The 26,443-nt window shown below is 55.4% G+C and overlaps 2 protein-coding genes across 8 annotated transcripts in view; both read right to left on the bottom strand.

Annotated features, from left to right (window-relative positions):
• SLC5A5 (solute carrier family 5 member 5) overlaps positions 1–26,443 on the bottom strand; it is a 173,646-nt gene that overhangs the window by 54,743 nt on the left and 92,460 nt on the right. The window lies entirely within an intron of this gene.
• The window catches only part of KCNN1 (potassium calcium-activated channel subfamily N member 1), a 48,955-nt gene that overhangs the window by 12,563 nt on the left and 9,949 nt on the right, over positions 1–26,443 (bottom strand). For 4 of the 7 annotated variants that reach the window (XR_013409260.1, XR_013409261.1, XM_028838957.2 and 1 more), the window contains exons 1-5: positions 21,812–22,022; positions 14,523–15,005; positions 13,458–13,553; positions 6,929–7,347; positions 3,233–3,374 (exon numbers count right to left, since the gene is read on the bottom strand). Coding sequence is in view for 5 of the 7 variants with exons in the window: in XM_028838957.2 (XP_028694790.1) it covers positions 3,233–3,374; positions 6,929–7,347; positions 13,458–13,553; positions 14,523–15,005; positions 21,812–21,979 (1,308 nt within the window). In the remaining 2 variants the exon portion in view is untranslated. Of the gene's footprint in view, positions 1–3,232; positions 3,375–6,458; positions 6,468–6,928; positions 7,348–13,457; positions 13,554–14,522; positions 15,006–21,811; positions 22,023–26,443 lie in introns of those variants that run through there. The other 3 variants (XM_077978466.1, XM_077978467.1, XM_015123285.3) reach the window with 2 other exon arrangements.

Genomic DNA, 26,443 nt, shown 5'->3' with positions numbered 1-26,443 from the left:
GGTCACTCCCTCCTCCATGAAGCCTGCCCAGATTGCAGCCTCCCCATTCCCTGAGTCAGCAGTGTGAGTAGATTCCATCTGCGGAGCTCACTGACTCCAGGTCTACTTGTTTCCCAGCATGTCCCACACATTAGCTCATTCGACCCCCAGCAACTCCAGGAGGTAGGACGATTCTTCTTTTTTTTTTTTTTTTGAGACAGAGTCATGCTCTGTCGCCCAGGCTGGAGTGCAGTGGCCGGATCTCAGCTCACTGCAAGCTCCGCCTTTCGGGTTCACGCCATTCTCCTGCCTCAGCCTCCCAAGTAGCTGGGACTACAGGCGCCCGCCACCTCGCCCGGCTAGTTTTTTGTATTTTTTAGTAGAGACGGGGTTTCACCGTGTTAGCCAGGATGGTCTCGATCTCCTGACCTCGTGATCCGCCCGTCTCGGCCTCCCAAAGTGCTGGGATTACAGGCTTGAGCCACCGCGCCCGGCCTCTTTTTTTTTTTTTTTTTTTATGAGATGGAGTCTCGCTCTGTCACCCGGGCTGGAGTGCAGTGGCACAATCTCGGCTCACTGCAACCTCTACCTCCCAGGTTCAAGTGATTCTCCTGCCTCAGCCTCCTGAGTAGCTGGAACTAGAAGCGCGCACCACCACGTCCTGCTAATTGTGTGTGTGTATGGGGGTGTGTGTGTTTACTAGAGAGCGGTTTTCACCATGTTGGTCAGGCTGGTCTCGAACTCCAGACAGGTGATCCACCCGCCTTGGCCTCCCAAAGTGCTGGGATTACAGGTGTAAGCCACTGCGCCTGCCCCCTCCCCCCACCTTTTTTTTTTTTTTTTTTGTAGAGCTATGGGGTCTCACTATGTCGCCCACTCTGGTCTCGGACACCTGGCCTCAAATGATCCACCTGTCTCAGCCTCCCAAAGTGCTGGGATTACAGGCATGAGCCATTAGTATGCCCAGCCCCAGGCAAGTTTAGATGCCAACACCCTGAGCCTGAGCAAGGTTGGCCTAGAGCACAAGCACAGGTTCCCGGAGGAAACCCTGTCTCAGTTTCCAAGCCAGGACAAAGGTTTTGAGAGCACCTAGAAGCCTGTTCTCAGGAAAAGCCCTGTCAACTGGGATAGAGCGACCTGCTGGAAACCTCCACCTAGAATACTAGACAGCAAGGAAAAGGAATGGACAAAGGCTCTGCAACAGCACGATGTACCGCACAGACGCTGCAGGGAGGGACCCATGCTGGGCTGCCAGTAAAAAGCCAGACATGGACCAGGTGCAGTAGCTTGCACCTGTAATCCCAGCACTTTGGGAGGCTGAGGTGGGCGTATCACCTGAGGTCAAGAGTTCGAGACCAGCCTGGTCAACATAGTGAAACCCCGTCTCTACTAAAAATACAAAAATTAGCCAGGCCTGGTGGCGGGTGCCTGTCATCCCAGCTACTCGGGAGGCTGAGGCAGGAGAATCGCTTGAACCTGGGAGGGGAAGGTTGCAGTGAGCTAAGATCACGCCACTGCACTCCAGCCTGGGCGACAGAGTGAGGCTCCATCTCAAAAAAAAAAAGGGGGGGCCAGCGTGCTGGCGTCACGCCTGTAATCCCAGCACTTTGGGAGGCAGAGGCAGGTGGATTATCTGAGGTTAGGAGTTCAAGACCAGACTGGCCAGCATGATGAAACCCTATCTCTACTAAAAATACAAAAATTAGCCGAGCCTGGTGGCAGGCGCCTGTAATTCCAGCTACTCAGGAAGCTGAGAGAGGAGAATGGCTTGAACTCGGGAGGTGGAGGTTGCAGTGAGCCGAGATTGCGGCATTGCACTGCAGCCTGGGCAACAGAGTGAGACTCCATCTCAATAAAAAAAAAAAAAAAAAAAAGTCGGACATGGGCCAGGTGCAATTGCTCAGGCCTGTAACTCCAGCACTTTGGGAGGCCCAAGCAGGAGGATCACTTGAGCCCAGGAGTTCATGACCAGCCTGGGCAACATAGTGAGACCCCATCTTTATAAAAACATAAAAATAAAATTGAATAAAGTAAAACATGGAAAAGCATTTGTTGGCATGGGCATAAAACATGTCTGGAGAGAAAGAAGGTTCTGGAAAGAGGGGATGGACAGGGACCCCGATGATTGAATCAGGGAAAAGAGAAAGCAGTGATCATGAAAGGATGTTTACAGGCACCCACGGCAGACTGGAGAATCGTTCGGGGAGACGGGGTGCTGCCTGCGCCCACCGACTCACGAAAGACAAATGGGGACTCAGGGAACACCCTGAAAGTCAGCCAAGGAAGGGGGTTTGGGCTGCAGAGGACACAGCCCAGCAGGTTTCTTTTTTTTTTTTTTTTTGGAGATGAAGTTTTGCTGTGGTTGTCCAGGCTGGAGTGCAATGGCGTGATCTCGGCTCACTGCAACCTCTGCCTCCTGGGTTCAAGCAATTCTCCTGCCTCAGCCTCCCTAGTAGCTGGGATTACAGGCGCCCGCCACCATGCCTGGCTAATTTTGTATTTTTAGTAGAGACAGGGTCTCACCATGTTGGCCAGGCTGGTCTGGAACTCCTGACCTCGTGATCCGCCCACCTTGGCCTTCCAAAGTACCGGTATTACAGGTGTGAGCCACCGCTCCCGGCTACTTTTGTATTTTTAGTAGAGATGGGGGTTTCTCCATGTTGGTCACAGGCTGGTCTCAAACTCCCAACCTCAGGTGATCTGCCCACCTTGGCCTCCCAAAGTGCTGGGATTACAGGCATGAGCCACTGCGCCTGGCCTCCAGCAGGTATTTACAGCGTGTCCACGGCATTCATGGTTCTGGGATTCTCACATAAATAACCGACTTAGCCCTTGCAAAGCAGAGGAAGTAGCATTGGTCACAGCCAAGGAAACTAAGGCACCTTAGCATCAAGCCCCTTGCCCTGGATCCAAAGGCTGTGAATAAATCGGGCTGTAGAGAATAAAGGGGTGACAATGACTCTCTGGTCAGAGTGGACCACAGCTTCTTACTGGGCAGGCATGGTGGGAGCTGCATATCTAGGCCTGGAAGGACTGCAGGGAGATGTCCCAGGAAGCCTGTGGGTGTGGCTTCCACGTGATGTCAGAGGAAAAGAGCAGAGCAGAGGAGGGGTGGACTGACAGACGGAGGGATGCTGATCAGGCACAGCTCGTGATGGGGTGAGCACCCTGTCAGCAAGGGGTATGCAAGGGCTGGTGGAATGGATGGCTGGCTGGACCTCCCAGGATCATGCACATGGAGCCTCGCCCTTACCATGATGCCAGTGAGCAGGCACACGCCCTTCCCACAGTAGGTGTGGGGCACCATGTCGCCGTAGCCGATGGAGAGGAAGGTGATGGAAATCAGCCACATGGCCCCCAGGAAGTTGCTGGTCACTTCCTGCTTGTCGTGGTACCTGGGGAGCCAGAGTGGGAAGAGGGAGGGCTCAGTCTACACCATCCCCTCTGCCTCCATCACACTGCCTGGGGCAGCGCCAGGGCTGCAGGGCCCTGAGTCCACCTGGCTGCGTTGGGGCCATGTCCTGTGGGTATAGGACAGGTGCACCATCTCCCCTACAGCCCTTCCACATTCCCTTCACCTGCCCCCCAAGCTGCTTCCCTGGATGGGGCAGAGAGGGGCCCAGGTGAGGTTGTATGAACATACAATCCCCCTCCCAACGACAGACACACACAGACAGGGGGACGGGTGACCACAGCACCAGAAGCGGCAGGAGGTGGAGGCAAGGATTCGGGTCAGACACCAGGAAGAACTTCCCCAGCCAGCGAGGCCCCAAGGAGGTAGGAGGACTGGAGGAGGTGGGAGGCTGGAGGATCACGACCTGGGGCTCGAGCAAGAAGGGACGCCCATATATGAAGGACATAGACTGGAGGACAGCATGAGTCCCCCAACTCCAGGCCCATGTTGCACCTGGGGGTTGGGAGGAGAGGGGCATGGGCTTTGGCACTGGGGAGAGGCCTGGGGCTACATTTTGGGACCCAGGGAGACAGGCCCCAAGGGCTTAAAACTGACAGAACTTAGTCCTGGTCACAGCCGGGCTTAGGACTTCGGCCAGAGAGGCTGCAAAGAGATTCTGCCTGTAGCCATGCCAGGGTGCCAAGGGCTTGGCTCTCTGGGTCTGGGGGTGGCTCTAGGATCTGTTCCCGCTCAGCTCTGAGTCCCCGAATCCCCTTGGCCTTTCTCTGGGGGCTGGGCCCCCTCTGACCTGGCTTCCAGCTAACCCACTCCTTTGCAGGGTTTAGATCATCTGAGCCCCAAGCCAGCCTCTGGGGGATTCAAGGTCAGAGGTCAACTGGGGTAGCACCGAGGAAGTGGCCTGGACAGAGCAGGATCTTCAGGGGAGGCCTGTGCCAGACACAGTGGGTGACAGAGCCTAAGGATAGGGCTGGAGTAAGAGGCTCCAGCGGGAAGGAGATGGAGGCTCCCCAAAGATTGGCATTTGGGGGTCTTCATTCCTGTGGAGATTGAATGCCACTCCAGGCACCTCCGGTCTGGGCTTCTAGGATGCTTGCTGGGTGAAGGCCCAGGGACTGACTCCATCTTTTCTGTTTTTTTTTTTTTTTTTTTTTTTTTTGACAGTGTCTCTCTGCGCCCAAGCTGGAGTGTAGTGGCACGATCTTGGCTCACTGCAACCTCCACCTCCTGGGTTCAAGCGATTCTCCTGCCTCAGCCTCCCGAGTAGGTGGGACTACAGGCACCTGCCGCCACGCCTGGCTAATTTTTTTTTTTTTTTTTGTATTTTTAGTAGAGACAGGGTTTCACCATGTTAGCCAGGATGGTCTCAATCTCCTGACCTCGTGATCCACCTGCCTCGGCCTCCCAAAGTGCTGGGACTACAGGCGTGAGCCACCGCACCCAGCTGACTGACCCCCATCTTACACCAAAACATCTGAGCCCCAAGCTGCCTGACCCCCAGAGGGCAGGAGGGGCGAGGGGGGCCCTCTAGTAGGTGGGTGGGTGAGCCCCAGATCCAGACAGAGCAATAAGGTGGGGGTGCCGTAGGACCACCCAGGAGCAGGGCTGAGGGACATGCGGGAGGCGGGGGTGGGTCAGAGCGAGGCAGGCAAGGGGGCTTCAAGCATGGTCGCCAGGCTCAGAATTTAGGATTGGCTGCCTGCCGGCCCTGCCCCGTGCCCCACCCCCCCAGAGTCCTGCAAGGACCCAGCTTGGACCTCAGGGATACCTGATGAGGGGCACCCCATACCCCCGACTCTAGTTCTGACCCCACCCACCAGGGGTATGTAGGAGCTGCATGTGGGAACATCAAAGGCCCAAGGAGACCCCTGGAAGCCTTGACAGCCGGAGAAACTGGGGCCTTCATCTCTGAGCACCAGGCCTCAGGCCCAGGCAGGGCCCGTGGGGGTATGGGGGGTGGGGGCTGGGTGAAGGCATGAGGATGGGGTGCTGAGGGCAAGCAGGGGTCCAGTCAGGGACCCCTCCAGGGCCTCCACCAGCTAGGCGCATGGCAGGGAGACCCTCTCCCAGATAAGGCACCCTCACACCCCAGGCCTGGCGGAGCCCCTCCTGCCTCTGAGACCGCCAGACTCAGGCCCCGGGGCAAGTCCCTTTGCCTGCCAGAGTCTCAGTTTCCCTCTCTGTAAACCGGATTGATGGCCTACCACCTCCTAGGGGTATTCACAACAGACTCCCTCCTGTTTGGAGGTCCCGAAGGCGCGGCCGGTTTTGCTTCACCCCAGACCCATTTATTTGTCTTTTTTTTTTTTTTTTTTTTTTTTTTTTTTTTGAGACGGAGTCTTGCTCTGTCACCCAGGCTGGAGTGCAGTGGCCGGATCTCAGCTCACTGCAAGCTCCGCCTCCCGGGATTACGCCGTTCTCCTGCCTCAGCCTCCCAAGTAGCTGGGACTACAGGCGCCCGCCACCTCGCCCGGCTAGTTTTTTTGTATTTTTTAGTAGAGACGGGGTTTCACCGTGTTAGCCGGGATCGTCTCTCGATCTCCTGGCCTCGTGATCCGCCCGTCTCGGCCTCCCAAAGTGCTGGGATTACAGGCTTGAGCCACCGCGCCCGGCCTATTTTTTTTTTTTTTTTGACTGGAGTTTAGTGGCACAATCTCAGCTTACTGCAACCTCCGCATCCCAGGTTCAAGCAATTCTCCTGCCTCAGCCTCCCGAGTAGCTGGGATCACAGGCACCACCACCACGCCCAGCCCACCCCAGATCTATTTAAGTCTTGGGAGGAAACATCGGAGCTCGCAGCGGTCAGCTGCCCAAACACAACATGAGAGCCAAGCCCTTCCTTAACCCCCGCCATTCGGACACAAGGGCCCTGAGACTCGGAAAGGAAGCCCAGTGGAGCGGCCTGTCCCTGAGATGGGGGGACTGACCTCGACCCACCCTGCTGGCCCGTTCTCCCTGCCTCCCTCCCCTTGCGGCAGCTAATCTTAAATTCCTGGCGGGTCGGGGATGGCGGCAGCGGTGGCAGCGGCTGTTCTGCGCACACAGCTCAGCCAAGGGTGGGACTCACATGTTTTCCCTAAAGTCCGGTGGAGCGGGCAGAGGGGAAAATGAAAGCTGGTTAAACGTGGGAGGTGGGAGACAGAGGGGAAGGGGAGGCATTCCTGTGCCTGCTGCCTGCGCCCCTGGGGTCAGAGATCAGAAGTCAGCCTCCCAGAGATCAGAAGTCAGCCTCCCAGGGAGCCGAGGGGCTGGGAGAAGGAGGCTTGGGAGACCCCGGCGGGGAGGATGAGGGAGAGGGAGCTGGGGTCCCTCCCTGGTTGAGGGCAGCTGGGGACACAGGACTAGATCCCCAGAGAGGATGATTACTGAAGCCACAAACTGGGAGACAGGAGGCACCATGGGTGTCTTGCAATCGGGGAGACAGAAGCAATGGCCAGGGTCGGGAGGAGCCCAGGGTCAGTGAAATCATGAATGGGCAGGGAGGTCCAGGGAAACGGGGGCTGGGGGCATGGGGGGGCTCCCGGGGCGGGGTCGCACCTCTCGCAGACGCGCACTGTCCAGGCTGCGATGATCCAGGAGGAGATGCTAAAGACCAGCAGCACCGTGCCGGGGCAGATGGTCATGAGCGTCTTCATGACAAAGCGCGTGTTGAAGGTGATCTTGTTGAGGGCCCCAATGCTGCGGCTCGAGGCGTCCGTGAAGATTTTGCTGTGCAGTAGCATCACCCGGCCCAGCAGGTAGAGGCGCAGGAACATGGGGATGGACAGCAGCACATCCACGTCAGCCTCGGCCACTGAGGGCGCGTACGTGAAGGCCAGCCGCGCTGTCCACGTGAAGCGGTAGTGGCCGGGCACCGGGTGAATGGCGCACACCGCCAGCTCCAGTGAGATGAGGAACACGCGCTCGCAGGTCATGGCGATGCGCCAGTCATCAGCCCCGTTGTCCACCATGAACAACTGTGGAGGGCAGGAGGGAGCCAGCCATGGGTGTCAGACACGCGCTGCGCTCCCCGCCCAACCCCAGAGAGTGAGGTCAGCCTGGCCTGAAACCCCACAGGCTCGGATTTTTCTTTCTTTTGTTTTTTTGAGATGGAGTTTTGCTCTTGTCGCCCAGGCTAGAGTGCAATGGCTCGATCTCTGCTCATTGCAAGCTCCACCTCCCGGGTTCACGCCATTCTCCTGCCTCGGTCTCCCGAGTAGCTGGGACTACAGGCCCCCACCACCACGCCCGGCTAACTTTTTTGTAGTTTTAGTAGAGACGGAGTTTCACCGTGATCGCCTGACCTCGTGATCCGCCCGCCTCGGCCTCCCAAAGTGCTGGGATTATAGGCGTGAGCCACCATGCCCAGGCTCTTTTCTTTCTTTTTCTTTTTCTTGAGACAGTCTCGCTCTGTTGCACAGGTTGGAGTGCAGTGGCGCAATCTTGGTTCACTTGGCTCAGGTGCCATGAAGACGATCTTGGCAACCTCTGCCTCCCGGGTTCAAGCAGTTCACCTGCCTCAGCCTCTCGAATAGCTGGGATTACAGGCGCCTGCCACTGCGCCCGGCTAATTTTTGTATTTTTAATAGATACGGGGTTTCAGCATGTTGGCCAGGCTGGTCTCGAACTCCTGACCTCAAGTGATCCACCCACCTTGGCCTCCTAAAGTGCTGGGATTACAGGTGTGAGCTACTGTGCCTGGCGAGGATTTTTCTTTTCTTTTTCCTTTTTTTGGAGACAAGGTCTTGCTCTGTGCCTGGACTGGAGTGCGGTGGCGCAATCACAGCTCACTGCAGTCTTGACCTCCTGGGCTCAAGTGATCCTCCCACCTCAGCCTTCTCCTGAGGAGCTGGGATTACAGGCATGCAACACCATGCCTGGCTAATTTTTAAAATTTCCTGCAGAGATGGGGTCTCTCTATTTTGCCCAGGCTGGTCTAAAACTCCTGGCCTCAAGTGTCCTCCTGCCTCAGCCTCCCAGAGTGCTGGGATCACAGGTGTGAGCAACCGTGCCAGCTTCAAATTTTTCCAAGATAAGTCAGAAATGTGACCTCATATGCAAAACTCTGTAGTTCTCAGCACTGGCCACAATTCGAACGAAATATCAGATGAGTGTTCCCCCAAAAAGTTCAACATAGAGTTCCTAATGACCCAGCAATCCCGCTCCTAGACAGACTCAAGAGAAATGAAAACAAGTGTTTAAGCAAACCCTTGGACAGACACATTCACAACAGCACTATTCACAACCTCCAAAAGTGGAAACAGGATGGGTGCGGTGGCTCCTGCCTGTAATCCCAGTGCTTTGGGAGGCCGAGGCAGGAGGACTGCTTGAGGCCAGGAGTTTGACACCAGCCTAGGCAACATGGCAAAACCCCGTCTCTACTAAAAATACAAGAAAGTTAGCCAGGTGTGGTGGCGCATGCCTGTAATCTCAGCCTTGGGAGGCTGAAGCACAAGAATCATTTGAACCTGGGAGGCAGAGGTTGCAGTGAGCCAAGATTGCGCCATTGCACACCATCCTGGGCAACAGAGTACAAAAAAGAAAAGAAAAGAAAAGAAAAAAGAAAATTTATGCAGAGATGGGGACTCGCTCTGTTGCCCAGGCTGGTTTTGAACTCCTGGGCTCCAGCAGTCCTCCCACCTCAGCCTCCCAAAGGGTTGAGATTCCAGGTGTGCGCACCCAGCCTTTCACTGTACTTTTCTCTTCCTTCTGAACGTGTGTATAACTCCTAAGTATCATTTTTTTTCCTTTTTCACGTGTCATTTTAAAAATAAGAAGCAATAAAGTCATTCTAAAATAAGAAAAAGAAAAAAAAGTCACTTCCTTAAAATGTGGCGGCCGCGCGTTCTAGGGGCCTCCTCCGCTCGCACATCCGCAAAGCGTTGACATAAAGGACACCCTGCAGCGCCACTGCTCCCCCGGGCCCTCCATGGGGTACCCTGGCCATGTCCAGGGCCAGTCCTAGGGGAGGTGAGCGGAGCGAGCGCCAAGGTACATAACATCTGTCAGTTACGGAGCCGGGACCAATCATATTGGAGCTGGAGGCAAAAGGTATCATCAGGAATATGGCCACGCCCCCTCCCCCGCCCCCCGCCCCCCCGCCCTTTTGTTTGAGAGCGGTGGTCCTGCTCTAGCGGGATCATAGGTTACTGCGGCCTCTAACTCCTTCCTTTTTTTTTTTTTTTTTTTTTTTTCAAGAGGAGGGGGTCTTGCTATGTTGCCATCCATACTGCCTCCGGGTTTTGTTTGTTTGTTTGTTTTTGTTTTTGTTTTGAGAGGGAGTCTCATTCTGTCCCCCATGCTGGTGTGCAGTGGCACGATCATGGCTCACTGCAGCCTTGACCTCTCTGGGCTCAGGCGATCCTCCCACCTCAACCTCCCAAGTAGCTGGAACTACAGATGTGTACCACCATGCCTGGTCAATTGTTTAAAAAATGTTTGTGCAGAGACGGTGTTTCCCCATGTTGCCCAGGCTGATCTCAAACTCCTGGGCTTGAGTGATCCTCCTGCGTAGGCCTTCCCAACTATTGGGATTACAGGCATGAGCCAATGTATCCAGCCTGAATTACAGTTAAAAACAAAAACAAAGGCCGGGTATGGTGGCTCAAGCCTGTAATCGCAGCACTTTGGGAGGCCGAGACAGGTGGATCACGAGGTCAGGAGATTGAGACCATCCTGGCTAACACGGTGAAACCCCGTCTCTACTAAAAAATACAAAAAACTAGCCGGGCGAGGTGGCGGGCGCCTGTAGTCCCAGCTACTTGGGAGGCTGAGGCAGGAGAATGGCGTGAACCCAGGAGGCGGAGCTTGTAGTGAGCCGAGATCCGGCCACTGCACTCCAGCCTGGGCGACAGAGCGAGACTCCGTCTCAAAACAAAAACAAAAACAAAAACACCAGGTCCGTGGCTCATACCTATAATCCCAACACTTTGGGAGGCTGAGGCAGGAGGATCACCCTAGCCCAGGAGTTTGAGACCAGCCTGGGCAACACAGGAAAACCCTGTCTTTATAGATATATGATTTTATATATCTCTCTATATCTATATATATAAGGTTTTACATTTAGCTGGGCATAGTGGTCTGTGCCTGTGGTCCCAGCTACTTGGAAGGCTGAGGCAGAAGGACTGCTTGATCTCAGGAGGTGGAAGCTGCAGTGAGCTCTGACTGCACCACTGTACTCCAGCCTGGGCAACAGAACGAGATCCTGTGGGTTTTTTTTGTTTTTTTTTTTTTAAAAAAAAGGCTGGGCGGTGGCTCACACCTGTAATCCCAGCACTTTGGAAGGCCGAGGCGGGTGGATCACGAGGTCAGGAGTTCAAGACCAGCCTGGCCAACATGGTGAAACCCCTTCTCTATGAAAAATACAAAAATTGGCCAGGTGTGGTGGCAGGTGCCTGTAATCCCAGCTACTCAGGAGGCTGAGGCAGGAGAATCACTTGAATCCAGGAGGCAGAGGTTGCGTTGAGCTGAGATCGCACCACTGCACTCCAGCCTGGGTGACAGAGCAAGACGCCATCTCAAAAAACAAAACAAAGAAAACCCCCGCAAGTATACATATATGAAATTCACAAACCCTACAATGCTCCCATTTAAAGTGCACAATTCAGTGGCATTTAGTACATTCATTGTTGTGCGAGCACCACTTCTATCTAATTTCAGAACACTTCCATCACCCCAAAAGGGAGCCCTGTCCCCATTAGCGGTTGCTCCCTTTCCCACTCCCCGGCAACCACTAATCTCCTTTCGGTCTCTGTGGATTTGCATCTTCTGAAAATTTCACATAAACGAAAGCATAAGATTTGTGGCTTTTTATGCCTGGGTTCTTCCACTGAGCGTCATATTTCTAAGGTTCATCCATGTTCAATATCAGAAATTGTTACGGGCTGATTCGTGTTCTGCTGAAAAAGACATGTTGGCATCCTGACCTCTAGTACCTTGGAATGTGCTCTTATATGGAGATAAGGTCTTTATAGAAGTCGTCTCGTTAAATGAGGTCATTGTAACGAGGTCGGCTAGTTAAAATGAAGTTAAGCTGGAATCAGGCCAGGCATAGTGACTCACGCCTGAAATCCCAGCACTTTTGGGAGGCTGAGGCGGGAGGATCGCTTGATCCCAGGAGTTCAAGACCAGTCTGGCCGACATGGTAAGACCCCCTTTCCCCAAAAAAAAAAAAAAAAGCAAAAAAATTAAAACTTAGCTGGGCATGATGGCAAGTGTTTGTAATCCCAGCTACTTGGGGACTGAGGTGGGAGGACTGTGTAAGGCCGGGATGCCGAGGCTGCAGTGATCCGTGATCAAGCCACTGCATTCCAGTGTGGGTGACAGAGCGAAACTCTGTCTCAAAAAAAAAGTGGAATCATCTAATTACAGTGGGCCCTAATCCAATACTGACTGGTGTTCTTATCTAAAAAAGAGGAAATTTGGACACAGACACTCTCAAAGGGAGAACATCATGTGATCATCAAGGCAGAGATTGGAGTGACACATCTCCTAAGCCGAGAATCCCCCAGATTGCCAGCAGCAACCAAAAACTAGGAGAGAGGCCTGGAACGGATTCTGTCTCATGGCTCTCAGAAGGAACCAACACTGCTCACACCTTGATCTCAGACTTCCACACTCCAGAACTTTCAGACAATACATTTCTGTTGTTGTGGTGTTTCATTCTTTTGTTAAGGTTGAATAGGCTGCGCACGGTGGCTCACGCTTGTAATCCCAGCACTTCGGGAGGCCGAGGTGGGCAGATCACCTGAGGTCAGGAGTTCGAGACCAGCCTGGCCAATATGGTAAAACCCCATCTCCACTAAAAATACAAAAATTAGCCAGGCATGGTGGCAGGCACCTGTAATCCCAGCCACTCAGGAGACTGAGGCGGGACAATCACTTGAACTCAGGTGGCGGAGGTTGCAGTGAGCCAAGAGCACGCCACTGCACTCCAGCCTGGGCAACAGAGTGAGACTCCGTCTCAAAAAAAAAAAGGTTGAATAATTGTCCATTGTATAGATGCACTACATTTTATTTATCCATTCATGCCTGGATGGTCCCTTGGACGTTGTTTCTGCTTTTTGGCTACTTTGTTTTTTTTTTTTTTGAGACAGAGTCTTGCTCTGTTGCCCAGGCTGGAGTGCAATGGCTCGATCTCAGCTCACTGCAACCGCCGCCTCCCAGCTTCAAGTGATTCTCCCACCTCAGCCTCCCGAGTAGCTGGGATTACATGCACCCACTATCATGCCTGTCTAATTTTTGTATTTTTGTAGAGACGGAGTTTCACCATGTTGACCAGGCTGGTCTTGAACTGCTGACCTCAGGTGATCCACCCACCCCGGCCTCCCAAAGTGCTGGGATCACAGGTGTGATTTTTGGCGATTTTGAACAGTGCTGTTATCAACATGCATGTGCGGCCAGGCATGGTGGCTCACGACTGTAAAGTCCTAGCACTTTGGGAGGGTAAGGTGGGCCGATCACTTGAGCCCACGAGTTTGAGGCCAGCCTGGGCAATATGGCCAGTCACCGACAAGACAATAGAAAAATTAGCCAGGTGTGGTGGTGTGCAGCTGTAGTCTCAGCTACTTGGGAGGCTATGGCAGGAAAATCTCTTGAACATAGGAGGTCAAAGCTATGACCATATCACCGCACTCCAGTCTGGGCAACAAGTGAGACCCTGTCTCAAACACTAAACAAATAGGCCAGGAGTAGTGGCTCACACCTGCAATCCCAGCACTTTGGGAGGCTGAGGCAGGTGGATCACTTGAGATCAGGAGTTCGAGACCAGCCTGGCCAACATGGTGAAACCCCGGCTCTACTAGAAATACAAAAATTAGCAAGGTGTGGTGCCGTGCGCCTGTAATTCCAGCTACTCGGGGGGCTGAGGCAGGAGAATCGCTTGAACCCAGGAGGCGGAGGTTGCAGTGAGCCAAGATCGCGCCACTGCACTCCAGCCTGGAAACAACCCGTGTGTCCCAGAGTCCCAGCTCAGCCCCTCACTTCTCACTGCCTGTTCTTCTTTGTAAATAATCAATGAAAATTAAAGGTGGGCTGGTGTCGGGGGTTTGAAGAGAGGAGCTGCTTCCTGGCAGCATTCAGCACTGACCTGGATCTCCCTGGCATGGTAGAGGACAACGAGACCTAGCAGGATCGCCGTGGAGAGGCTGATGAGGCATTTGAGTGCGAATGAGTACAGAGACTCCTGGGTAAAAAGAGAGGACACAACCGGATGGATGCTGGAGGCGGCGGGCCGGCGGCCCTCCCATCCCCCTACCCTGGCTCCTGGGCATGGGAGTCAGCCAAATGGGGCTCTTCCCAGTGGCTTCTCCCACTGTACCCCGAATTTCTGCTAGTTCCCCAGTCCTGGGGCCACTGTGTGTGAAACAGCTTATCAGGGCTGGGCATGCAGCAGGTGCTGTGTTCAGGAAGTGGCGCTCTCCTGGCCTTATTCCTAGGGACCAGGCTGACAGCAAAATGTGTCCAGTGCTTCACAGTTTATGAGGCCTGGCCTCACATGGGCACAGCACTTCACAGTTTGTAAGGCCTGGCTTCACATGGGCACAGCACGTCACAGTTTATAAGGCCTGGCCTCACATGGGGACAGCACATCACAGTTTATAAGGCCTGGCTTCACATGGGCACAGCATGTCACAGTTTATAAGGCCTGGCCTCACATGGGGACAGCACGTCACAGTTTATAAGGCCTGGCTTCACATGGGCACAGCATGTCACAGTTCACAAGGCCTGACTTCATCCAGCCTCAGCACTTCACAGTTTATAGGTTGACACAACCCTGATCTCTCTCCAGGTGGCAGGAGGGAGCCCACAGCCAGGCTTGTGACCTGGACGCACTCACTCTCGGAAGGGGAGGAAGCTGTTCTGTTGCTCTCCAGAGCAGGCCCACTCTGGGGACCCCCTGTCCTGGGGGGAAGCCCCCCTCCGCCTTAAGCCACCTGGCCAGGGAATGGGCTGGAACCTTCCCTCCCCACGTGCAGCCTCCCTGCTACCTTCCCGGAGGTGGGTATGCAGAAGGCCAGGGAGCCCTCACCTCCAGGAGCCCCCTAACACTCCCTACCTCCTGGGGGGTCCTGCCACCCCCAACCCCATGTCAAGAAAGCTAGGTGGGCCCGGTGGAACCTCCCTGGACCGCCTGGGGGAGGACCGCACCTACCTTGGTGTACACCCCCCAGGACAGCTCGGTCTCCGTCACCATGACGACGATGCCAAACATGCCAAAAATGAGGGCATAGTCGCTGAGGCGCTTCCGCTTCTCGAAGAGTGCCCGCCGGTGGCCCAGGCGGTGGCCCACATTTGAGGGTTTCCCCGAGCCCCTCTGCCTGCCGGCCTCATCTTCCTCATCATCCTCGTCATCGTCCTGGTCCTGGGGCTGTCCCCGGGGGCTGCCGGGTGAGGGCCGGGCTGGCTCACTCTTGGCCACTACCACCTGGAGGCCCGGGCTGTGCGGGGGCTGCGGGGGGCGGCCGACCTCGGGGTCCGGAGGGTCTCGTCCCAGGGCGCCTGGCCCGCTGCCCAGCGGCCGCCCCACGCTGCCATTGTAGCTGTGGCTGTTCATGACTACCTGGGTGCAGGGGTTGGGCTCGCTGCAGGCCGCCCGGGGCCCGGCATGGCTCAGCGGCTGGGCTCCTGCACTGTCCTGCAAGGGGACAGAGGGACGTGGTCACAGCAGGGTCCAGCTTACTGACCAGAAAGGCAAGGACCCATCCCAGAACATTCTAAGTTTGGGAGTGGCCCAGAGTGCTGGCATGTGGGTTTACCATCCCAGAAACATCTGAGTCAGCCTGAATCCCTCCCCTGCTCAAAGCCCTCCCATGGCTCCCCAGTGCCGTCTCATTGAAAAAATAAACTCCAGAGAGCCGGGCATGGTGGTGCAGCTCTGGTAATTGCAGCTACTTAGGAGGCCAAGGCAGAAGGACCGCTTGAGGTCAGGAGTTTGAAACCAGCCTGGCCAACATGGTGAGACCCAGTCTCTACTAAAAGTACAAAAATTAGCCAGGCGTAATGGTACACGCCTGTAGTCCCAGCTACTTGGGAGGCTGAGGCAGAAGAATGGCTGGAACCCAGGAAGCAGAGGCTGTAGTGAGCCAAGATCATGCCATGGCACTCCAGCCTGGGTGGCAGAGTGAGACTATGTCTCAAAAAAAAAAAAAAACAAACAGAACAAAGAAACTCGAGAGCTGGGCCTCCTGGTGCACACCTGTAATCACAGCTACTTAGAGGCTGAGACTGGAGGACTGCTTGAGGCTGGGAGTTTAAATCCAGCCTGGACAACATAGCAAGACCTTATCTCTAAAACAAAAACAAATAAAATAAAACACCAAACTCTTCACTATGGCCAAGGGGCCCTCTGTATCTGGTTCCCACCTATCTCATCCTTCTTACTCTCCCCAGACCCAATCCCTCCAGCCACAATGGTCTCCCGATCACCAGATTCCAACAAGTTAGTTCATCCTTCTCTGAGCCTTTGCACAGGCTGTGCCCTCTGCCTGGAATGCCCCCCACTATCTCCCAGACCCCTGCCTGCTGACTTTATGTGTATCCAAGTACCTAGAACAATGCCTAGCAAACAGATGACACTCAGGAAACACTTGCTGAACGCTGGAAGATGAAATCTACCAACGGGCTTGCCTGGGAGGATAGGGTGGCCAGTGGTATGCTTAGAGGGTGGTTTTCGTCTGTACTTATCCTCTTCCAACCTTCAGACTCCTGGATGAGTTAACCTCACCTCACTGTGCCTGCTGCATTTGGAGGCTCCTGCATTGTGGCCTATGGGACATTAGGGACCCTGGCTACAGCGATTCTGAGGCTCCCTCCTGCCTGGGCAGGCGGGGATCCATAATCTCTAAACAGATTCCAGGACCAGTGTGGCAATGCAGGATTTAACTCCAAGATCTGGAAGCGATTCTGCAGGGCTTTATAAGATGTAAGACATGCTTGGCTGGGTTCTATGACCTCAGGCCAGCCTCAGTTTCCCTGCCAGGCTATTTGAAGAGCATCCTGTGTGATTACAGAGCAATGCCCTGTGGCATCATGTGTGAGAGGAGGGACCTCAATTGATGGTGACACAGTCATGCTCACCAAAGCACTGATGAGGCTGTCTGAGTCTCTGGATCCAACTTGCTAGATTCTCCCCTGCCCTGCCCAGCCCAGTATCTCAGACCCTCAAATGCACTCCCTACCTGCTCTGTAGCCCAGGCTGGAGTGCAGTGAGGCGATCCTAACTCACTGCAGCCTCGGACTCCTGGGCTCAAGGGATCCTCCCACCTCAGCCTCCCAAGTAGCCAGGACTACAGGTATGCACCATCCCCCCCAACCCAGCTAATGATTTATTTTTCCGACATCAGATGCAAACAGGCGTGTTCAGGGTGGTATGGCTGTAGATGATTTATTTTTATTTCTAGTAGAGATCAGGTCTTGCTACATTGCCCCGGCTGGTCTTGAACTCCTGGGCTCCACTGATCCTCCCTCCTTGGCCTCCCTAAGTGTTGGGATTACAGGCATGGACCATTGTGCCTGGTCCCAGGCTCCATTCTTTATGTAAATGTTCTCCTGAATCCTAATACTGCCAAGAAGTGGGTCCTGGGATTTGGCCAGTTTTACAGATGGGGAAACTGTGGCACGATGTTGTGAAAGAACCTGCCTGGGGGCCGGGCGCAGTGGCTCACGCCTGCAATCCCAGCACTTTGGGAGGCCGAGGTGGGCGGATCACGAGGTCAGGAGATCGAGACCATCCTGGCTAACACGGTGAAACCCCGTCTCTACTGAAAATACAAAAACAAAATTAGCTGGGTGTGGTGGCAGGCACCTGTGGTCCCAGCTACTCATGAGGCTGAGGCAGGAGAATAACTTGAACCCAGGAGGCGGAGCTTGCAGTGAGTAGCGATTGTGCCACTGCACTCCAGCATGGGTGACAGTGCAAGACTCTGTCACACACACAAAAAAAAAAAGAAAAAAAGAAAAGAAAAAAGAGAAAAAAAAAAAAAAAGAAAAAACCTGCCTAGGCCGGGCACGGTGGCTCATGCCTGGAATCACAGCATGTTGGGAGGCCAAGGTGGGCAGATCATCTGAGGTCAGGGGTTCGAGACCAGCCTGACCAATATGGTGAAACCCCGTCTCTACTAAAAAGACAAAAAATTAGCCAGGTGTGGTGGCCCATGCCTGTAATTCCAGCTACTCAGGAGGCTGAGACAGGAGAATCACTTGAACCCGGTAGGTGGAGGTTGCAGTGAGCCGAGATCATGCCATTGCACTCCAGTCTGGGTGACAAGAGCAAAACGCCATCTCAAAAAATAAAATAAAATAAAATAAAATAAAATAAAAATGAAAGTAAAATAAAATAACCTGCCTGAAGACACACCTTCTCCCTGCAAGGAAGATTCTGGACCCGGCTCCTTTGTGAGATTTTCCCAACAAGCTGGGCAGGGGTGGGTGGAAGGCCAAGTGTTATCCCCTCTGAAATGATCACAACAGCGTGCGCTGGGGGGTCCCCTGTGTGCCAGGCCTGGGAGAAGGGTTGGGGGGGCAGCTGTGTGCACAGGCAGGACACTTCCCATTCCCACTGGGGGTGACAGACTAAGAGACCGTCATTCAAGGACACAGCAAGATGAGCCACACTGGCCGGGCACGGTGGCTCACACCTATAATCCCAGCACTTTCGGAGGCCAAGGTGGGCGGATCACTGGAGGTCAGGAGTTTGAGACCAGCCTGACCAACATAGAGAAACCCTGTCTCTACTAAAACTACAAAAATTAGCCAGGTGTGGTGGCGGGCACCTGTAATCCCAGCTACTCGGGAGGCTAAGGCAGGAGAATCGCCTGAACCTAGAAGGTGGGGGCTGCAGTGAGCTGAGATCACACCACTGCAATCCAACCTGGAGCCTGGGCGACAGAGTGAGACTGTCTCAAAGAAAAAAAAAGAAAAGGAGCTACACTGCTGGGTGACTTTGGCCACCGCACACATTGCAGGACCACCTGTACCTTTGTCCCGCACCCCCTACACTGTGTCTGTCCCTCACCATGTGTCTCCAGATACTGGTGTCAGCACACAGGAGTGCAAGAATCATTCCTTCGTGGCTGGGTATGGTGGTTCACGCCTGTAATCTCAGCACTTTGGGAGGCTGAGGCAGGTGGATCACCTGAGGTCAGGAGTTCAAGACCAGCTTGGCCAACATGGTAAAAACTGCTGGGCACAGTGGCTCACACCTGTAATCCCAACACTTAGGCAGGTGGATCACCTGAGGTCAGGAGTTCGCGACCAGCCTGGCCAACATAGTGAAGCCCTGTCTCTACTAAAAATACAAAAATTAGCTGGGCATGGTGGTGGGCGCCTATAATCCCAGCTACTTGGGAGGCTGGGGCACAAGAATCACTTGAACCTGGGAAGTGGAGGTTGCAGTGAGTCGAGATCACGCCACTGCATTCCAGCCTGGGTGACAGAGTGAGACCCTGTCTCAAAAAAAAAAAAAAAAAGTTATTCCTTTGATGGTCAGGTGACCTCATGAGTCTCAGAACTTGTCCCGCCCCTTCCCACCCTCATCCATCACATCAATCAGGCTGTGGTTTCCTATAACCAGGCACTTCACAGCTTATACGGCCTGACCTCCTGCAGGCCCAGCACTTCCCAGTTTATCAGGCCTAGCCTCATGTGGCCTGGTACTTCATAGTTTATCAGGCCTGAACTCCTGCCGGCCCAGCACTTTACAGCCTATAAGACCTGGCCTCCTGTGGGCCCAGCATTTGACAGTTTGTGAAGCCTCAAACTGTGACCTTGGCCCTGATCTTTCCCTAACCTCACATATACTTAGGTGCGGCTTCCGCTCCGAGGCGCAAACCCCTGCCTACCACCTGAATGTCTGCTGGCTGCCAGGTGGGGCTGGGAACTTGCACTAGGGTGCACACAGGGACCCCAGATCGTGCCCTCATCCAGGGAGCCCAGGAAAACCCAGGCACCCCTTCCACCATCCCCCTGAGGGTGCAAAACTTCCCCGGCTGGGGACGGGGGGCACAGGGAAGAGAGGCGGGTGGCTGGGCAGACAGAACCCAGAGGGGGTATGGGCCTCTGAGGGCCTCTGCAAACGACCTTCTGAAATGCACCAATGAAGATGCAATTTGGGGATGTGACTCAGCCACCCGACGCATGGGCCAAATTCAGCCGTGTGTCTGCCATGTTCCTCCTTGCCTGGCAGCCGCGTCCTAAGGTGCCCTGGGCAGGGAGGGGGTGGGGAGGAGGAGAGAAATGGCAGGTGGCTTCCAAGAGGGTGGAGGGGTGGAGGGGTGGAGGGCTTTCCCAGCATCTAGCACGTTATCGTGGACGGGGCTCTTACTGTGTTTTGAGCCTGAGATCAGGATGATCACATTTAATCCCTATCACCACTGGTGAGCAAGGTGGCATTCCCGTTCCCATTTTACAGACGGGAGACAGAGCTCAGAGAAGCTCAGCACCTTTTGCCCAAGGTCATCCAGCCAGGAAAGGCAGGGACTAAATTAGTGCCATCCAGGTGTGGCAGGTGGCAGGGTCTGCTTTCTGGGAGGGGAACCAGCCTGGTCCTGCCCTTGAGAAGCCACGAGCTTGGAGCACAGAACTGATGAGTGCCTGGGCCTTCCCCATTCCTGGGTACACATCCCCTCCCCCACTGCAATCTGGGCCTAACACTGGAGTCCCTGGGACCCTCAGGGATTCCCAGAGACCCAGGAGCCCCTGGGAACCCTCAGCCAAGGTTTAGATGTCCATGAAAGGGTATGTTTTTCTGGGTAACAGTCCTGGGTTTGCCAAGTGAGGAATACAACCCTATTAGCCAGGTATGCACCTATAGTTCCAGCTACTCGGGAGGCCGAGGCAGGAGATCGATTGAGCCCAGGAGCTCGAGACCAGCCTGAACAACTAGGAATATCCCATCTCTAACAAACAACAACAAAAAAACATCCTACAGGGTGTATTTGGGCTGGAAAGTATTGCCTTACTTTTACTACTCTGTCTGGTCATGAGATCTCCCTTCCCTGAAGCCTGGGGTAGGGGGGATGAGCAGAGACTCCCCTCCACACCCTCCCCTGGAGACACACACTTCCGGGGGAATCTGGTGGGCCTGGGGGGACCCAAGAGAGCTCTTGAGGAGAGGATGAGGGTAGCAGGGAGCAGGGCTGATGGCTTCTTAGATTCCCCACCCAACAGGACATGGGAAGAGACAGAATCCCAGCCAAGCCTCCAGAGCCCTCCAGTGAGTATTTTTACAAATGACAGGTTCGTTGAGGCAGCCACTGAGGAGGGGCCCTCAGGCACCCCTGCCAGGGAGCAAGTTACTGCCCACTCCTCGGCCACCTGCTTTGTAAAGGTTCCCCATGGTGCCGCACCCCCACTCCCACAACGAGGGTTGCTGTCCAGAACAGAGTGAGATCTTGCATGGCAAATGCTTTGCAGGCTGTAAGAGCTTGGTGCCATTGATTTCTGTTCTTCAGAACTGGACCAACAGAAGGTGCCCCCTGCCCCTCAATCCACAAGGCAGACAGCCCCTGGCCCCCAGATGCACACCCAGGGGTTTCCGGGTACCACAACCAGATCAGCACACAACAGAAACTTCTGGGACATGTGGGCCTGTTGTGGGTCCCCAGCGGGCGCAGCCAGAGTCCGGGTGTCCCTGCTGAGGTTGAGGAAGGTCTCCGAGGATCCCCCTTCTCATCACCACCACCCCTCCCCTCCCGCAATATTCCTAGGGCCCTAGCTCTGCAGGGCAGACAGGCACTGCCTGCCCTCCTGTCCCATGGGCCGCCCAGGAGCCAGTGCAGCAAGGCGCTGGCTGCCGGCCCGATCCCCCCATCACCACCCGCCAGGAGCCTGCCAGCAGCCAGCAGGGTGCAATTAGCCTGCCCTCCCGGAGGCTGCCTCCCTCGGGGGCCCTCCATTCTGATGCATCTCCATCAGCCTCTCCGCTCAGACCCCAGCCTCGGGAACTCCCATCTGCTGGCCAGCCCTCCAGAACAGCAGGGGCAGTGCCCCGAGCTGGGTCCGGGACTTCTGTCCGGGGAGAGCTGGAAGACCCGGCTCCCTGACCCCTCCCTGAGTGCCCCAACCCCTGGATCCAGGGGCCAGTGGTGGGTCACCTCCTTCCCATTCCTAAGTCATTGTGGGTCACTGTCCATCCCTGAGAGCTCCCCGACCTCCAACCCTATCTGTGGAGTTTGGAGACTCACAGCTTTGCCCTCCCCCAAAGTGAACCCTGCAACCTCCCCCTCCCAGGATGAGGGTGCGTGGATCCTCACTCACTCGGGCAATGTACATGCATTCATTCCCCCCACCTTTCCTTGTTCCCTAGGCTCCGGACCGCACGGAGACCCTCCCTCTTGGCCCCTGCCCCAAACCGCGTCCCCCTCCGGGACGTGCCTCCCTCGTTGGGCGCACTGAGCTGCAGACCCTGGATCCTCCCGCACCCTCACCCATCCCACCCAGTACCTGCTGGGCTTGGCCCGGGCGGGCGGACAAGGCTGGAGGGGAGAGGGTCCCGCGCGGCCGCGGACCCCCGGTCGGGGACCGGAGCCGGGGTTGCGGACGGGGCGGGCAGCAGCGAGCGGGCGCGGGGCCCGGGGGCGGCGGGGCCGGGGGCGGCGGCAGCAGGCGCATCCCCCGCCGCCCAGTCCACGGGCCCGGCGGGGGGCGAGCGCCCGCCCGGGCCGGGAGAGAAGGGGGCGGTGCGACGCGGGAGCCGCCGCCGATTGGCCGAGCCCGGGTTGGTACCGCCTTCGACGACCCCGCAAGCCCCGCCCATATTTAAAGATCCCACATTCCCCGGAGCCCCCTGCAATCCCCCAGCGTGCGACTGGACCTCGAACTCCCCCTCTTGCCCCGTGCGACGAAGAGGACCTTGGTGAATCTCCAACCGCCACCCCCAACAGCCCTCCGGACCTCCTAACTATACCCCCTCCCCAAAATTAGGTCCCAAACTTCAGGCGCTCTGTCAACCTTTGCAGCTCTGTCAACCTTTGCACGCCTGGGACCGTCCTCCCCGTTAGCATCAGCTGTAAGACAACTTAGCAAAGCGACTCAATGCCTGCCCCTCAAACGACCTCCTCCGGGGTCTAGGTCTGCACAGGGGAGCCTTGGAGGGATTAGGGTGATTGTAAGTGCGGGGGGTGCCTGGGAGCCCTGTGTAGGGGCTTCCAGGGGTGGGACTGGGTACATCCTGGGGCACTCGGTTAGAGGCCACCTTCTCTGGAAGGAAAGATGCCCGTCTGGATCAGGCCACCCAGTCCTAACCCCCAACACCATGCCCAGGATGACAGGAAGCCGGAGCCCCAGGGAGTTTGGGATCACCAGGGCTGGGGGTCCCCAAAACAGTGCTCCTTCCCCCAGCACCCAGGCTGAACTTGGCCGACTCATTCATTAAAGTTAATGGCGGCTCCAGGGAGCCTGAGGGATCAGTGGGTAGGGAGCTCTTCCTTCCTCCTCTTCCAGACAGTCTTACTGCCTCTGCCTCTGCCTCACCCTGTTCCCACCAGGCTTGAGGTGACTGTGTTCAGTTCTGTCCCCCACCAGCCTGGGGGTTTCCTGGAGCCAGCAGATCCCACCCCCCTATCTCTCTCCCACACCCTCCATCTGTTTTCTTCCCAGCCCAGAGCTTTGGCCCAGGTCAGGAACATCTGAGTGTTTATTCCTGAGGGAGGCTGGTCTTCTATGTTTCCTCTGCGGAGCTCAGAAAACGGTTGGACAGAATGAATGAAGGAAGGAAGGAATGCATGAATGAGGGATAGCTGCATGGGTTGGGGGTGGCGGTGAGTCACAGAGGGGCCAGGTGATGGCTCAAAGTTGCAGACAGGACCTTTGTTCCCTCCCGGAGAGCCTGTTCCTCATCCCAGCCTGTCCAGACTGCTCTGCACAAGGCCTGGCCGTGGTGGCAATGCCCAGGGCTGTGACAATCAGGAAATAGAGGCCTGGGTGGTCCCAGTCATATCCACAGAGGTACCAGGCAGGGCCGGATAGGATCCGTAACAGGGGGCTGTTACAAGTGACCTGACCAGACACAAGCAGCTTTGAGAGTCACTGCAAAGCAAGAAAGGGGTCATGGGGACCCCGAAGCGGTGGGTTTTCAGCCACGCCTGAGAACCAACCACCCCTCTTGCATCTCTCTGCTGACTCACCAGCACTCCGGCCTCTAGTCAAGCCTCCTCAGTCCCCCCTCGCCACGGTTCCCATCTCCAGGCCTTTGCACTTGCTGTTCCCCTGCCTGGACCACCAGGAGCCCTTTCTACAGCACAACATTGGAGCCACCCACAGCTCCCTCAGGATCGGGCACATCCCTGTACCACATTCAATGCTCCTGGTCCCTGACAGCTCAACCCAGCCCCTACACAGGTCCCTGAGCCACGAGAAGCATACCATGCCCACAGGCTGACCCTGGTCTGCTTGCACAGGCTGCAGCATCAGATGCTTTTTTTTTTTTTCTTTTGAGACAGAGTCTCGCTCTGTCACCCAGGCTGGAGTGCAGTGGCGCAATCTCCACTCATCGCAGCCTCCAAACCTCCACCGCCTGGGTTCAAGCAATTCTCATGCCTCAGCCTTCCTACGAAACTGGGATTACAGGCGTGCACCAGCACACCTGGCTAGTTTTTGTAATTTTAGTAGAGACAGGGTTTTACCTTGTTGGCCAGGCTGGTCTCGAACTCCTAGCCTCAAGCGATCCACCCGCCTCGACCTCCCAAAGTGCTGGGATTACAGGCGTGAGCCACCGCGACCGGCCTGACGCTTTTTGAATTCAAGTCTAACATGTAACTGTCCTGAAATTCACAAAAGCGTCAGCCACAGCACACCACTGCCTCCAATCCCCTGCATCCCTGCCCCCGATCCCCTGCATCCCTGCCCATGCCCTAAAGCCCCGGTACCCACCTTCTCCCTCTGAAAAGACCTCTGCTTGTTCTCCTGTGCATCTACCTGCCCTGAGGGATTGGGGACTGCCCCCATCAAGTGGAACTTGGACAGTCAATCTGGTGATCAACGGCCTTGCCTCCCACCTGAGTCAGTCCTGCCACCTGCTGGAATCCCACCCCTCAGAGACAAGGTCGGCAGCAGGCAGCGTGAATGGGAATCAAGGTTGGAATGGAGGTGGGGCTTCTGGTGGGGGCCGTCTGGGTCTCCGTTCCAGGCAGAGCCTCTCACCAGCCCATGGTTGGCTGGAAGAGACCCAAGAAGCTTGCAAGTAAGCCTGTCAGCCAGCCAAGACGCCCCCGGGACTCATGCCCTGGGAAACTGCCTTGCGCACAGGCTGTGTCCTCTGCAAACGTCAGGCATGGAGGAGGCGGCTGGACAGCAAGCCCCTCCACAGGGGACCTGGGGGGTGCCTGAGGGCTGGGCCACTCATCTCTGGGCAGTGGCTGAGGGTCTGGGTGCAAGAGAACTGGAAGATGTTTACAGGAGCTGTGGGACACAAAGGTAGTGGCCTGAGCAGGGAGTGGCCGGGCACACAAGCATTACACCTCCATCCCCAGCACCCCTCCACATGTGCATCTACCGAAATCTTGGACCCAGCCCTGGCTGCCTGGATGGAGGCTGGAACCTGGGCTCCAGTGAGTGTAAGGATGGCAAGGGTGAGTAAGATATTCACTCATTCAGCCATTTATTTATTCAGTGATTCATTCATTCATTCACTAATTCATTCATTCATTCACATATCCATGCAGCCCGTTCTCTGAGCCTGGTGCTGGGGAATGCAGCGCCCTAGAGAGATACAAACTGTGCCCCATTTGAAGCTGGCTTTCTAGAGGAGGGGGACAACTCTCTCTAAAAAGAGAAATAAAACTGAGAATTTTAGATACACAAAAGTACTGTCCAGCCTAGGTACGTAGCGAGACCCTGTCTGTACAAAAATTTTAGATTCAATAAAGTTGAAAGAACTAAGAATGAGGATGGGGAGACTTGAGTTAGGGCGGTCGGGGAGGCGTCTTAGAATAGAAATCATTTGAGTTGGGTGTGCTGGCTCATGCCTATAATCTCAGCACTTCGGGAGGACAAAGAGAGCAGATCAACTGAAGTCAGGAGTTCGAGACCAACCTGGCCAACATGGCAAAACCCTGTCTCTACCAAAAATACAAAAAATTAGCCGGGCGTGGTGACACACATCTGTAATCCCAGCTACTTGGGAGGCTGAGGCAGGAGAATCACTTGAACTTGGGAGGTGGAGGTTGCAGTGAGCCAAGATTGTGCCACTGCACTCCAGCCTGGGCAACAGAGTGAGACTCTGCCTCAAAAAAAAAAAAGGTGGCCGGGCACAGTGGCTTACTCCTATAATCCCAGCACTTTGTGAAGCTGAGGAGGGTGGATCACGAGGTCAGGAGATAGCGATCATCTTGGCTAACATGGTGAAACCCCATCTCTACTAAAAACACAACAAAATTAGCCGGGTGTGGTGGCAGGCGCCTGTAATCCCAGCTACTCGGCAGGCTGAGGCAGGAGAATGGCATGAACCCAGGAGGCAGAGCTTGCAGTGAGCCGAGATGGCACCACTGCACTCCAGCCTGGGTCACAGAGAGAGACTCTGGCTCAAAAAAAAAAAAAAAAAAGGCTGGGCGCGGTGGCTCATGTCTGTAATCCCAGCACTTTGGGAAGCCAAGAGGGGCGGATCATGAGGTCAGGAAATCGAGATCATCTTGGCTAACATGGTGAAACCCCGTCTCTACTAAAAACACAAAAAAATTAGCCGGGCGTGGTTGCGGGCACCTGTAATCCCAGCTATTGGGGAGGCTGAGGCAGGAGATCCCTTGAACCCAGGAGGCGGAGGTTGCAGTGAGCCGAGATCATGCCACTGAACTCCAGCCTGGGCAACACTATCTCAATAAAAACCAAACCAAAACAAAACCACATCTGGAGTGCTGGCTCCCTCGGGCTCCTGGGAACTGCAGGGGCAGGAAGGGAAATGGGAAGACCAGGGTGGGAGCTGGGGCAGGTGTCGCAGAGGGTTTGTTCCTGAGTTTTCAGGATTCAGGGACCTGGGATTCCTTCCATCAGCATCTACTGAGCACCTCCTGTATGCAGGAGTTGTACCCTAAGGCAGGGACACTGTGGTGATAAAGACACATAAAGTCCCCCAAACTCCCA

This window comes from Macaca mulatta, chromosome 19 (assembly GCF_049350105.2).
Source record: "Macaca mulatta isolate MMU2019108-1 chromosome 19, T2T-MMU8v2.0, whole genome shotgun sequence".
Classification (NCBI taxonomy): domain Eukaryota; kingdom Metazoa; phylum Chordata; class Mammalia; order Primates; family Cercopithecidae; genus Macaca; species Macaca mulatta.
This window is presented reverse-complemented; position numbering and strand designations above follow the sequence as displayed.